At 40.7% G+C, this 15,615-nt stretch overlaps 1 protein-coding gene across 3 annotated transcripts in view; it reads left to right on the top strand.

Annotated features, from left to right (window-relative positions):
- Positions 1 to 10,051, top strand: part of zgc:158464 (uncharacterized protein LOC791139 homolog) — a 108,178-nt gene extending 98,127 nt beyond the window's left edge. For all 3 annotated transcript variants that reach the window (XM_042514616.1, XM_042514418.1, XM_042514487.1), the window contains one exon: positions 6,569 to 10,051. In XM_042514616.1, the coding sequence (XP_042370550.1) occupies positions 6,569 to 6,755 (187 nt within the window). In that variant the 3' untranslated portion in view covers positions 6,756 to 10,051. The remainder of the gene's footprint in view (positions 1 to 6,568) is intronic.
- The last annotated feature ends 5,564 nt before the right edge of the window (positions 10,052 to 15,615 follow it).

Raw genomic sequence — 15,615 nt, 5'->3', positions numbered from 1 at the left:
AAAGCTAGAGAGAAATAATCCGCCCATTGCTTTATTATGGTGAAATGGAGATAACTTAATGCTGGGGGCTTTACCATCCCAAATGAAATTGCTGATTGCTAGATTCAGTGAATGAAAATTTTTGGGTGGGAAGACCAGAAGGCACTGGAAAAATGCTAATGACTTACATGGCTGGATTGTTTTTTTTTTCATATATTAAAGTCAGCCAGGCAATAATAAGAGCAAAGTATTTTGTCTTCAATAAAAGTTTTGTTTGATTTAGTTTGTGGAGAGAAAAAATGTTTTGACCTCCTGGTTCAGTAATGGACTCGCTTGCATTCATGTAGTTACATGAATTCACATCCCACAGCTGACCCTCAGTAATGAGCTGCTCTGTTAGAGCAGATGATAGGAAAGTGCAGTTAGTGAGGTGTTTCGACAATGGGCTAGTAAGTTGGTGAGGTAGATTGAGGATTTACTTGTTAATTTATCAACCATATTATTCATGAACATTCATTCAAACCATTGACTCACCCTCTGACCTAAAGGGTTCTGTTTTCCAAAAGCAAGTGGTTGGATGGCACCACTAATAGTTGTAGAAGAAGAGAATTAATTCGGACAAGATTTTGTTACTGTCAGTGCAGCAAAGTGGTTTAATCTCTGAAAGCAAAGTGTGGCCTGGACTCACAAGTGGATGACCTCAGGGACACACTTAAGCTTTTTTGGGCCCTAATCAGAATTAGATTCAGCGGTGCCCTGGTGACCCTTAGCAGACACTTAATGCTTTGGGCAACCGTCGCAGTAGAAAGGGTTGCAAAAGTCATACTGATAGAGAAAGGAGCCACTAATGCAGGAGTGTCCAAATCTCTCACGCCAGGGGCAAAATGGAGAAAAGAGAATTTATTTCTGGGTCATGAACCTTTTGATTTAACAGATATTAATGACTAGGTTTTGAACACTTTGTGCTGTACACTTGAATCTTTAGCAAGATGATTTTATCACAAGAGTGATGCTGGGCCTTAGACTGCTGTCAGGTCAAGTGTAAGTAAGAGATACAAAGAACGTCACAGAGCTGACAGTCGCATTGGACAGTTCTTAGTCTGTCTCATAAGAGAAAAATGTTTTATTTTTTTCTCTCTTTGTCTTGGAGTGGTAAGATGCATTATGTTGTAATACCATAGCAAACTGTGCACAATTTACTGCATTCACGAGCTAAATTGCTGGCAGGGAAAGCACCTGCTGAAGGAGGAAGTTGGCAAAAGCATGAACATGAAGAATGTTTCTTGCAGCTTTGTGCTGCTATGTGTGTAGTCGTCCACGTGTATATTTGTGAAAGTCGGCTCCTGGCTGTCACAGGACGTCAGAATATCTTGTGCCTTTGGCATCAATCAGATCAAGCCTAGAAAACAGTCAGCAGGGCGACGTGCAGGAATGACAGGTGCCACTGCACTGCAGGCTGAGGTTACTCTGAGTTCAGCCCGCTTACACACGCCTGTCTCCCCTGCTGCCGCTGAAAATGAGTGGAAACCCGAGGTGAGGATCCTCCATGTCTGAGGTTGCTGAAAAATGTATAAGGCCATGAGGTGGCACGTATGTGTATTGCATTATTGATAAAGACAGACGTCGCTGAGACCTCCAGCCTCAAGAGTCCTCTGGCCTGACGGAAAGTGTTTTTTGTCTGTTTCACCCTCCTAACCCCTTTTTTCTGTTCACCTGCCCCTCTCCCCTCCACCCCTCTGTTTCGCTCTTTCTTCCCTCTCTGTGGAGAGAAACCCTTTTAGGTGTCTGAAACATATTAAACCCCTCACAGGTCTCTCAGAGCACAGTCTCATCCTGTCTCTCACCTCGTGCAAGAGCGCTGCACAGCGTGTTTCCACTGGCTGAGAGGAGGAATTGCTAGTGAAAAGAAGAAATTCTATCCAGCAGAATCTGTTTGATGCCACAGCACAGACAGGGGAACTAAATAGCCAATTGAAAGAACAACCAAAAAGTCTTTGCATCTGCAGTCAAGCTCCTTTTCCAAAGATGTGTCATGCTTTCATGGTGCCTTTTTTGATTTTGAAAAGATCATATTTGGTGCGGACGAGACAAATGAATGTCTAGAACACAGAAGTAATATTGAATCTGACTTTTTGCTGTTGATTTAGCCAAACAAAGCCACATTCTTCAGCATCTATGTTCCATTAACCAAATTTTGCAAAGACAAAAGATTTTGTTTCCTAAACTTAGACTTCTTTCTTAAACTAAATCTGTTTTTCAGTAATTGTGTTTTACAGAATGGTTTGATTTCATTCAGTTTAAGCCCATACAAAACGGTGTACGAGATATCTGATTCCCAGTAATGTTTCAAAAAGGCCATTGCTCCTGCCAAGGATCATTATCTTTTGGCAGATGACTTTGCCTTTTCTGGTGCCACAGATTCATAACACTGAGAGCATCATTCATGCAGCAATCCAATATGTTGAAGGTTGAGATAAGCTGTGATTACTGTCAGGCTGTTCCTGTTCTGAGGACTACAGGGTTCAAATCAAAGTCATAAACCTCAATATACAGCACAGCGGACCTCCCCAGCGAGATTAATCCTGATTAGACAATAGAAGCCCAAAAACACACAAAGATATGATAACACCACAAAGGCCTGTCTTCTCAAAAATAGCCCCACATTCATTTTAGCAGCAGCCCCGCAGCATTGCCCCGTTATCCTGGTTTCTGTCTCTGCAGGGCTGTAAAGTGATAAGCAGCCCTGAGCAACAGCCGGAAAATCAGTTGGGAATCTAAAAATGACGCTATTGATGTGTTTGGCTTTTTAAGTGTGGCTCTGTGTAACCTAACACCTGCCTCTCAGAGCTCCACATGAAGTCAAATGCACTTTGCAAGGAGAGGGTTTTTTTTTTTTTTTTAAATGAGCTCTCCTGGCACTTGCAGAATGGGAGAACTGTAGAGACCCGTGGCGAGGGGAAATTTGTCCTGCTCTCCTCAAATCATGATGAACTTGTTAATGACACGCTCAGATTTCGAGGCCTGAGGCGGTGGAGGTAATGGAGAAGTCTGATAGTTGTGTTTACTTCAGTTTTATAGCGCAGGGAGCCTACAGCTTTGTGCCTCAGCTTGCGTATAAAAAATTATGTTAGCGTTTCTGTTTGAAATATTCTCCATCATCTGCCATATACGGTGTGTATGGATTCCAAAACATCTGAGATTGCTTTATCTGATTTTCTGTGATAATAATAATCACACTAATATTAAAAAAGGATTGGGCTCATCTTTTTAAGATAAACAATAACTTCACTGGAAGGAATCTCCATTTATCAGTTTACGTTTATTCTTACTCCTGATGGATGTCCCCATATTGAACCCTGTACATTCTCAGCCTTCTTTTTTCCACTTCATTGTTATCTCTGTGCTGGTTTCTCTCTTATGCGCATCAGGGAGCGAACCGCAGGCTTTACACATGCAATTACCAGATAAGTAAAGAATGGACTCGCCTCACTTTTAAGGTGCCTGAAGCCCAGTTCTTTCTACTGTTCATCACAGATAATGGGCTCATCCGCAAACGTGGGCGTAAATTTACAGTGTGAATGCATTAATGACCTCAAAAATATGGCTTTTGTTCATTTCAGTTGCTTCTCTTGACTGTTAAGCCATTCAGATCCCCCATTCATTCCAAAGCACATGAAATTTTCTAGAATGTGTAGATCTGTGATTACTGCCATCTGACTCCACCCAAAAGCACAGACCTGTTTAACAGGATGTTTACAAGCCAATCATAGCGTTCCACATCATCTGAGGTGGACAGCAGTAGAGCCTCTCACTTTTTCAACCAATAGAGTGTGATTTCTGGAAGCTAACGTTGCCCTGGTTCCCTTGTGAAAAACCCTACGGGATTTTAACATTGGATTTTGGACCACTGCAGAACATAAGCTCTGTGATAAACAAATCTTTAAATACTTCCATGTTTTTTTAAACAAGATAATCTTCACAAATAAACACCACTTAAAGGACACTTAAAGGATTTTTAAAGCCTGAATGCAGTCGCCAGAAGTAAAAAGCTAATGTTAGGCTATAAAAGAACTATACTACGATCGCATCACCACCAAAATGAAGCTGTAAAGTCGGGTTCATTTAGCCACTTCATAGCAACCGCTTTTTAAAGACACATAAAAGCTTAAAGCTGTCAACTGCAAGGCAAGGAGGAAGAGCAAGAAAGAGCAAAAACAATTTTAAAAAAAACACACATCAGTTAAAACATATATGCTCAGTACGTACATATGCATAGACATGAAAAGATATGTACCCAAAATAAATAAATAATGCACGTAAGTTTGCCGCACAGATTTAAGGGTATTTCACAGTCAGGAGTCCAAAGCGCATTTGGTGCAGTGTTCTTAAGTGCAGAGTTCGGTTCATGTTACTTGTGATTATGTTTTCAGTTAAATATCCTGATCAAAAACCAAACAAACAAAAGTTATCTTGTGATTTATGAGTGCATTATGAGTCGAAATCCACCATCACTATATTTTATTGTGTGCGTGTGTTTGGAACATAACAAACGTTCTGAATTGGTTAATGAACCCATATAAGAGCACGGCATTCCATAAAGGTTGTAAACCTCATCAACACTCTTAATCACGTTCTCATTATAGCTCATTAAACAAATGGAATCAGAATGACATTCTCACATCTTAGTTTTGTTGATAGAATAAATGATATCTCTTGTAGTTAACACGGTACACACACTTATATTGCATGTGCTCACCAGAGTCCTGTTCCACACGAACTTTGGCACAAACAGAATGCACAGTGCAGATAGCACAAACTGGCCCCATGCCTTACTGAGTGCGCAGCTCTCATGCTTACCTGATGTGTTTTCCTGCTTGTCACAGCAAGGGTTGGTGAGAATTTGTAATCCTTTAGGGGTTTTTTTCTCCTTTTTCTTCCAGTCTAATGGAAAACTTCTGTTATTACCCCCCTTTTTGGCTTGTTTTGGGTTTTTTTATTTCAGCAACAGGGGATACATTTCAGATTAGAGAAATAACAGATATGAAGTAGAATATGTGGGAGTTTAGTGAGCTGGAAAGAACTGGTTTGCATTGTGTTGATGGCAGGCCATAATGCCCACTTGCAGCAAGTGCATAAATAGCATTTGAGCCCACTGCAGTCATAGCATGTTAAAAGCATTATCCGCTGACTGAAAAAAGCTATTATGCTAATGTATTTCTGTAAAGAAAAAATATGAAAACGGTATATTTACAGCAGGATATAGGGACTATTAAAATTCTACTAGTTCCTTGCTAAAGCTTACTGTTGAATCACTTAACTCCCAAAAAAGTAATTTTCTATTTTAAAGCAGAAGATTACTGGCAAGCTGTAAAATGTATTGATCAAAGGCCTCTAGAAACGCACAGGGGGCTTTTAATTTGCAGTGCATTTATTGTAGCAGCTTAAGTGATTTATCCTGGCGGTTCATTAGCCTCATCCTTATGCTCTGCATGTGAAACCCAGCACCTTAAGCAACCTGCCTTTTAGTCTCCTCCCCAGACAGCTCCAAAGTTATCAGAGGTAATCCAGCTTTCAGAACATTGTCACGTACTGTAGGGAGCAACTACTGCGGCAGTAAATGAGAAAGGAGCTGTCAAGGAGGGGCGATCTGTTGAGTTCCCCATATATTCAGCCTTCTGACATACTTTTCTCTTTAAATTGGTTTTTAGCCTCGCTAGCGACATGGCTTCAGGGACGAAAGTGACAGTCGGTTGGTCCACCACTTTGGTCTAGCTGAAATATCTCAGCAGCTATTAGATGAATTGCTTTGAAATTTGGCACAGATAACCATGACCCTTGTGATTCCCTCACTTGTCAAGTTGTACTAACAGTATCTCAAAGTTTTCACTTAAATAGTGAAATGTCTCCACATCTACATGATGGATGAGCACCTGCGTTTTCTGAGACATCCGTAAACATCCGCTCCACCATCAGGTCAAATTTAAATTTTCCACTACTCTGGTTTATGAAAACCTGCAAAATGAATAGCATTCCCATCAGCCTTGGCTCTACTTTTTGTCATATGTCATGTTACACACATCACTTGCATAGTTTGCTACACATACTTGCTTACTATGCTACACTATTATTAAAAGATGTCAATGTTGACTTTGGGGCACAAACACTGGTCTCCTCAATAAAAGTCATGTACTAGTTTGACCCATCCATCACCAACTTTACACAAACTTTGACACTTTTTCTGGTAAGTCATCACTTTAACTCCTCCCCTCCTGTAATAACTACTACAGTCACTATAGGGCTTAAAATGTAACATAACTATTGGTTGTATTAAGCTGTTTGCACAGTCAACCTATATAGTCTTATTCAGTGAGAGCTGGCTAATGTTGCCATGATTCTGACATTAGCATTTAGCTCTTGTTTGGCTGTAGCGTCTTGACTTGTTTCATCTTGTTTTGAACAACCAATTCATTTTCGTGCCAGAAAGAATGGAAATTGTCATTTCAGAAAATATGATATATAATGCAGACACTTGGATTTGTTTTTATGGAACTAACAACATGCTGTTTCTCTTTCCCTCTTCTGTCTCCAGGAGCAGCCAGGGCTTTATGCACATGAAGCTGTCGCGGACAAAGGAGAACAAGTACATCCTGGGTCAGAACAGCTGCCCGTTTGACAGCGTGCCTGAGATCATCCATTTCTACTCCAGCCGCAAGCTGCCCATCAAGGGTGCCGAACACATGTCCCTGCTCTACCCTGTAGCCATCAGGACACTATAGTGCTCTGGGTCACCTGCGGGTGTCGGCCCCTGCTCAGTTCTCACTGGGTCACCCTGTGGCTCCACGAGTCCTGTCCGTCTGGACAGAGCCCAGTAGGCTCATGGGAAAACGAACACAAAACTGCTGATCCTGACTCACCTCACTGGCCGACGAATTCCAGGCCTGTTTTGAAGGCCTACTGCATACTATCACACACACGCACACACACACAGAGTCAATGTTGCAGAAATCTTTTGTTATTTTATTTTATTTTATTTTATTTATGACAGACACCCACTTCATTACAGTGCAGACTGACTAGCTGATGAACATCATTTCATTGATTCTTGAGCTGATTTCCCTTCGCACTTAACTCTCAATGAAAAAGAAAGGTACAGCATTGTAACATTTGTCACAGGGTTGTACCTTTTATCATAAAATGTACCTTTTTCATGAAAATTGTGTATGAGCAAGTTTGTTTGACTGTGCGCATTTGGTTAGGCTCTGTTGATACTGTAATTGTTTGTAAGGGGACTCAAAGATTGTACGGGCCATGCAAGGGAAGTGACATTTATGAGGCACGTTGAGGGATATTGTCCACATGGGCCCCATCCAGTGGTCAGGATATTGAATAACCTGGGCTTGTATGAATGGTGTGTCCCCAGCTACATGGAAATAACAGGCCTGTGAGCAGTGCAGACTGATCTCTCTATCTTGTCATAGTGCATGCTGTCTGCTATCCATCACTGAGTGGGTGTATCACACCAATGACAGTGTAAGTACCACAGTGGTGAGACAGGCAGGAGATCATGATGGATGGGTCAACCCATCTGACACAGTACAATTGGCTGAGGCTGGAGACCAGAGCCTGTCCAAATGGACCAAATTAGCCCCGCTACCCCTCCTTAGAATGTCTTTGCATCGGGAGAATGAAATATGCCTGCATTGTCTACCTCAGAAAATCAATTTCATTCACCCATCTGCAGATCAATAGGTACAATGGGGTTGCAGCATCGATCTGCGCTCCCTTCGACATTCCCAAGTCCCATAAAATTACATCATCGGTTTTAGGAATATGTTTTTTGAATACGGTTAACCCAATGTTTTTTTTTTTTTTTTATGAAAATACAAGATTTTTCAGATCAGCAATTGTATGTATAGTCACTAATATGATACTGTGTGATGTCAGTAACAAATGTTTGGTTAATGCCTTATAATGCATGGGTCAAATCAGTCCGCTAGATCAGCTGATTTCAAGTTCTGCTTTTAACGATTGTTCTGTGACTGTAATTTATTCTGGGGTAATTATTACTGATGTGTTACTCCTCTGTGATGCCCCCGCCCTCATTGTTCCGTGCCGATGTGATCGTGTTTTTTGGGACTACTCCAGCCTCTTTTACTGTGGTGCTTTTGCGTTTTTTTGTTGTTTCAAGTTCTGCTAAATGCACGTTTGCCTCGGTGGCCTGATTCTGGAACATGACGTCTCCTGACCAACGGGATTGTCAAGCCTCGCGTGAGAGACGATCGCATATACTCCGACCTGGACCAATCACAGCGCGGCCTGTTAACACCGGAAAAAACACCTACCTTCATTCTGCCATGCTTCCACTTTGCATTAAAATCTCTATCATCTACCCTTTACTACCAGATGTGCATACATGTGTGAATGTGAGTGCATGTGTCCAATGCGTTCATGTGGACAGTAAACGTATGCATATGAGATTTTGTGCACAGACTCTCTGAGTTCTAGTGTGTTCTTAAACTCTTGATGGTGACAGCCCTTGCTTGAACCTCTTTGGTTGTCAGCACCTTTTTTTTTCTCTTTTTCATTTACTCCAGAGACTAAAGTTCAGCCCCACTTACTCATTAATTTTAACTTCTTGTATTTTCTCATTAACCACATTTTATTTTAGCAACTCCTAGGAATGACATCCGTCTGGCAGCCCACTCTCTGCAGTTTATTGTAACAGAACCAATATTATTTCAGCCCACAGCATGTAATAGTGCTGACCAATTAAAACAAGAAGAAGCAGAGTCTAATGAGAGTGCCTAACGCCTGTTGTTGCCTCTTCAGAGGAAACCTCTGTTTGTCTTAAGAGTTGCAATATTCTGTGGTTTAATGAGCAAATCCCAGTAAAAATGGAAATTTTGGGGGGTTTTTTGTCCAGGCTGAAAATGACTGACGCTAAGAATTAAAACTGACCTAAGCGAGCATGACCACTGTATATACAAAGTCAAATACAGTTTTTGGCTTGACTATATCTCCGTTGTGTGCTATGCAACTCTAAACTGCAGTCATTGAAGGGAAAATGATTGGAGTGTGTGCCTCCACCAGATGTTTATGACAAATGTGATGGTACAAAAGTCCACCAGGAGGAGATGTAATCAGCAGAATGACCCGATTGATAGCTAAAGGGAATAGTTTGCAGAAAGTGGGATGTATACAGACATTTATTTTGTTGGAGCAGTAAGTGAGCAGACAGATGTTGCTGTCATTAGATAAGTATGTCATACGAGGGTGTTTGTTCATGTGATACGGCAACCTCTGCAGCTTTATTGAGGAATAGTATGTTGTCGAAGTGGACCTATGTATTTCCTTGAGAGAAGATATTCTAAGAAGAAATGCAAATGAAATAAACTCTATTTGTGATGTGTCCTTTATGTTCCGAATGTTCCCTGTTTCAGAGATGAAATGTTGACAGTAAAGGTTCTTTATTTAGTTACTGCTGCTGATGAGTGTTCTACTATAGGAAAGAGCCTGCGTATGATGGCCAAACTGCCTACAGAGAGGCCTTAGCTTTGGAGAAAAGGAAAATGAGGGGGAGACTGAGGGCTGTTCTGACAGGGGGAGGGATTTGTTGCAATCGGCAGACACACTCACATTCGTTAATTTCTATTCTGAGAACCTGAAAGAGCCCTTCTCCTCCCTCGGAAGTGTCTTAAAGTGTGCGTGCGTGCGTGTGTGTGTGTGTGTGTGTGTGTGCGTGTGAGAGTGTGCAATGCATACAACAATTGCGCATGCATGAAACAGTGTTTTTGTGTGTGTGTGTGTGTGTGTGTGTGTGTGTGTGTGTGTGTGTGTGTGTGTACTGGTGTAAGCAACCATCAGCCATTGACTTGCCCTGTGTGTATGACTTTACTGTGGTAAAGTGGCACGTGTGAGTTTCCTTTGTGTACATTTTCGTGCCACGTGTGTATGCACTACTATAACATATCTCTGTACAGTCCCTCATGGCCAAATGTATATACTGAATGTATTGTATGGGGACATAGAGGCATCAAGGTTCAAAGTAAATAAAATTGGGTTTATGAGTTAATGTGTGATATAATGTTTCAGTGATCTTTTTTTATCCAAACGCATAATTATTTGGCAGCAGAAAAGCCCCTTCCTGTGTCTTTACCATCACCCGTTACCATGGTGAAGCCCTTTGACAAATAGTGGAGAGCGACCATTGTTTGAGTCAAGGACAGAGAGCTGGAGCTATTATCAAGCCAGTACTCCAGCACTTGTAGTCCTCTATTGATCCACTTTGTTGCACAGTCCTGTAATATTTTTTTCACTCCGTTGTTCATCCCAGAAGCATTTGCTTGATGTGTATCAGTTCCAAGCTTGCTAGTCCATATTTCCTACAGTACAACTGGTTTGCTGCTTCAAGAATTTGCACCCCTAGCCTATTTTTTCAATAAAGAAATTTATAGCAGTATTTTATGAATGCAGGCTATTTTTGTCTGCATTGTAAATTTAATGAAGTGTAAATTATATATCATTCTTGGCATTTAGAGAAAGACTTTGCCTTAAGTACCAGAAGAGGATACAGCAAACTAGTGTAGATTTCCAGTGGCAATGCTTCATGATGGGTGTGTAAAATCATTTCACACTAATTTGCTAAGAAGTATGCTGAAAGAAACATGTGCTAAGATACCAGTTATGGGGAAAAGTGTGAATTCTTCCTTAAAAAGGTCAAATTTAAACTGAATTAACTATTCATTTGATAGTCATCTATTGTTGAAAAATTAATTGTCCATATTTTTGAATTTTTACATTTTTACATGTTCAAATAACCTGCTGGCAACTGATGAAAATGCTAAAACAAGAAAAAGTGTTTTTGCAGAACATTTTGATGTCACAGTGAAGTTAACCTTTGACCTTTTAAATGTAAAATGTCATCACTTCATCATTCTAACATTTGTGTACAATTTTGTCAGAATTAGTGCATGGATTCTTGAGTTGTGGCCAAACAGGTTTTCTGAGGTCATAGTGACCTTGACCTTTGACCACCAAATTCTAATCCAGTAATTCTTAAGTCTAAGTGAATGTTTGTGCCAAATTGAGGAGACTTCCTCATGACCTTCTTGAGATATTGCTTTCACAGGAGTGAGATGGATGCACAGTCACAGTGATCTTGACCTTTGACCACTGAAATCTCATCAGCTTATTGTTGAGTCCAAGTGCCAAATTGTACCAAATTTGAAAAAATTCTCTCTGGCTGTTATTAAGATATTGCAGTCCCAAAAGTGAGATAATATTGACCTTGACTTTTGACCACCAAAATCTGATCAGTTTATCAATGAGTCTATGTGAACGTTTGTACCAAATTACAAAGAAACTCCCTCAGTGCATTTTTAAGATATCACGTTCATTAAAAAGGGATGGACGGACACACAGACAACCCGAAAACATTAACGTACTGTGAAAGAAATGGAGCTAATGGCCAGTAATTTACTGTGTATGTGTAGTCAAACATTTTACAGTGAACTGTCTTGTAGTTTTTGTATTTTTATGCTTTTATAGTATTTTGTACAGTATAAAAACGCTTCTCCAGCAGAACATATGCATCAGCTTTACTTTTCAACTGCATTCTTCTCTGTTATTGTGGATGCTTTTCAACCAGACACATCCCTACAATACTTACAAGCTATCACTCCCTCTGGGGGTGTTACTGCTACATGTAAATGAAACTGCTCAAAGTCCAGCGTTCTGTTGACAGCAATTTAACAGTGAAATCCCTAATCCCTTACCCTAAAATCCCTTTTTAGAAGTGTTGCATTGTGACAGCAGAAGCAGTTTCCACACAGCACATTTTGGCCACAAAACATCTGGCAGACATTCAGGAAGAGCACCGGCGGGGGGTTAATGAAAGGAAGCACTGAACATTCACAGCCTCTCCAGTCGTTTGATAGAAGGCGGAATCTGCAAACACACAAAGTTTGGCCTCTACAGTAACTGAGAGCCAGACAGTGCGGACTTTGATTTGGCTCTGACAGGGAAATTGTTAGCGGCTGTTTACATTTGTCTGTGTGCAATAGTGAACATTTTTATGATATGACCATAAGTGAAATTATGCATATTATTGCACTTTGTTTGTGGCCATTTTACTTTGGTAAAGAAGATATATAATTCTATTTTATAAATTATGACACTTCTCTGTTAAAAAAAAATGTAAAAGAGAATCAGTCCAACACTGTTCAATAACAGATGATTATGCACTGAAGGACTTCAGTGGTTGATTTGCCACATCTCACCCGACTCAATCAAATCTACATCTTCAGACAAAACAAAGAGTGAAGCTATTATTTTTAAGTTTCTCCCTCTGGTTTGTGCGTGATCTTTGCCTCTCCCGCTGCTGCAGCTCCTCCAGAGATGCTCCATCGAGGGTTAAAGCACCTGGGATGAAATGCATGAAAGACGCTTTTGTGGACAAAAAGAGTGCTGAAAAAAAGGCGAAGAATAAAAGCATGGCTTGAAAGCAATGAATGGCCCACAAGGGGATAAAATGGCCTTGTGTCCATCAGAAGCTCATTTCATATTCCGCTCAGTCACGGCAGGCAGAAAGCAATCTCAGGTAACAGACCTTATGTTAATAACACATGAGTTGCCTCCTTTCAGAAAGACAAAAGCGGATGGAGGGCATTATTCCAACTCTATCCTTTCCTCTTCCTCTGGCATGTTGGAGGATTTCACTGGGAGAGAACGGTGCTGGTTGCTTGTCTGTGAAGGCTTGATTAGAGGAGCTTTTTTACACCATTTCTAAAGGTCTGGCATTGATGATTTCTATTGGCTTAACATATCGCCTATAATGGCATGGTGCAGAACCTTGCTCATTACCTGAAACCCAGGTCACCGTGGGAGTAATTGGGCAGATTTGTGCCAGCTTCAAAGCTCCAGGCTTGATTTATTAGGAAGGCATCTTTCCAGTTGTTTAAGCCATTTCCTGTTCCTGCTCAGAAGTTGTTTTTTCCACAGATATGCATCCAATTTAAGTATCACTGGAATAACACCTGAAAACAGAAAATATCTCAAATTTGAACAGCTATTCAAAACCTCTTTGACCACGGGTTGAAGTGCAGTGAAGGCACCCTGTGATAACGGTGGCAAAGCCCAATGAAGAAGAGCTGTATTGATCTGAAAAATAAATCGAGTGGGAGTTCGGAACAGACAGAGAAAGAGAAATAGCAGCATGTTTTTCATTATTTCTGCTCCCTGTGAGATCTAAAAACTTGGGGGTTGACTTGTGATTGAGAGTGCCATCAGCAGCTGCAATACAGCACCATTATAATACAGAGAAAAGATTCCCCTCTCTTTCTCTCATACAGTATGTTGGATAATCCAAATGCGATGGGGTTTGTCAGTGTAATCATGTAGTGTTGTTGAACGCAGCCTCAAGCCAGACTCCTCCCCCAACCACTCCCCTAATCAGGGCCTGATTATATAAAGCCCTTGTTGCGGAGCTTGTTCCTGTGACTCCTGTATCCGTCCCTGCTGTGGCTGATGGTTTGGTGAGGCAGGTATGAAGTAAAACTTAGCATGCACAATAAACTATCTTTTCCGATACTTCATGCTGCTTTTGTTTAAAACCACCATGATCTGGTCAGTTTAATGCAGTGGTGGATGAAGTAAAGTGAAAACCATACTTGAGTGAAAGTGCAGAGATCTTACCAGAAAGTGATTTTGCTAGAAGATAAAGTCACCTGCTAGAATATTACCTTAAAAAAGCCTTAAGGTATCTGATATTTACTGTACTTGTGTATCAAAAGTAATTTTATGGTATTAAATTAAGCATTGAAAGTAAAAATAAATGCTGGTAATAAAGCACGCAGTTACAAATCTGTGAGTTGTGAAGTTTATTTCTGAACATACAACACATTAAAAATGGATTATATGTCCTACTTAAAGAAAAAGTTCTTTTTCACCATTTAAAGGATTTAAAGAGCAAAACACAGTTTTTCTTCCCCTTCATCTGTCTGTTGCTTCTTATCTACTTTCCTTCCTCTCCTCCTTTCCTATTTTGTTGTAAGTAACTTAAGATGCTCAGGAGAAATTTATTGGAGTGGGAAATGTAGTGAAGTGAAAGTTTACAGAAATGTAAACTCAAATATAGATACTCCCAAAAAGTTCTGTAACAAAGTAACATTACTTTGTTATATTACACCACTGGTTTCCTGAGCATGATGCATTTGGAAACCCTGTTGTTCTGCCGACCCCAGTGATTAATTATTTTGGTATTATTTTTTCTTTCAGTAAAGCAGTGTGCCATCTTGTTTGGAGGCTAGGTACTCATGGTGAGATCCCTTCACTTAATGCATGAGAATAAGAGCACCAGGACACAAGTGTATTGCACCATGTTTGCTGTGAGGATTGCTGAGTTGCAGCTGAGGTGAGTAGATGGCAGCATCCCTGGACACTTTTCACTGTAGTCTGCCTCTCCACAAGTGGCCTCAGCTCACTCCCCCTACTTTTATTTAGTTTAGCCTATGTTGGACTGCATTTGAATCAGTTTGTGGTTTTACTACATTTTGTATTGAGGCCTTTTTAGATAACGGTACTTGAAATAAAGTAATATTTTAATTGTCTTATTTGTTGTAGAGTTTTAGATGGTCTTTGGATGGTCACCTCTTACACTGAAGAAGTCATAAACGACTCGACAGGTGCAAACAATTCTTTCCAGCTTATATATTGCAATCTCAGTTTGACATTCGAGTGGATCTAGAGGGTTTAATATCAGGCAAAGCCCTAAGAGATTACATGTAGTCAATATTGCTCACAGTTGACAACAAAAGGGGCCTAAATATGGTGTGCAATAACAGCCTTTCTGTACCATGTGTGTGACAGTACTTTGCACACCCCCGGGTAGTCTCCATGACAACTTCACATCATTTCATAGTAAATCGTTATGAATATCCTGAAAGCTGCAGTTAGGAGGCTTGTGATGGCAGTCTATGCATAAAAACAGTAACCAGACACAAATACAACAACGTATGTGTGCTTCACTGCTCACTAGCTACAGAAGAGCAGAAAAACAACTAAATGGAAATCAATGCAAAGCCGTTCTCCATCACTCCTCCTTGGTTTGAAATTCTACTATTTTATCTTGGTAAAGCAGACTCCTTTTTAATTTCCTAGAAAGGCTGTGACAGTTTTATTCACTATTGTTTTGTTGAAGCTACAACACTGTTTCCTTCAGCACAGTGGAAATGCTTTATTTTTAAAACACCCTTGGAGGCAGTTGGAGGTGGAAATTGCCCGCAGGTGTGCATGCATATAAAACGGTAATGGGGACAGACGGACACAAAGCGCTGTTTGGGTGCTGTGCTCATGAAAGGGCAATCCACTGATTGAGCTGTCACATTCACAGATGCGGTAATAAAACTAAGCAGGGCAATTACTGTAGATGGAGATCGGTAGGTGGCAGAGGGGGGCACCACAATATGTCCTCCCCTAAAATACCCTGATGGGAGACAAGACAAAGCAAATGCAGCCCTCTGTAATAAGGCTGGGGGTGCAGGGAGGGGGGTCAGCTAAATGTAACAATGCTCTGACAAGCACAGCAACATCTCAGTGGATGTTAATAAAGCCATCACCTTATCTGTGCAACTTCCTCTT

The sequence above is a fragment of the Plectropomus leopardus genome, chromosome 1 (genome assembly GCF_008729295.1).
Source record: "Plectropomus leopardus isolate mb chromosome 1, YSFRI_Pleo_2.0, whole genome shotgun sequence".
Taxonomy (NCBI): domain Eukaryota; kingdom Metazoa; phylum Chordata; class Actinopteri; order Perciformes; family Serranidae; genus Plectropomus; species Plectropomus leopardus.
This window is presented reverse-complemented; position numbering and strand designations above follow the sequence as displayed.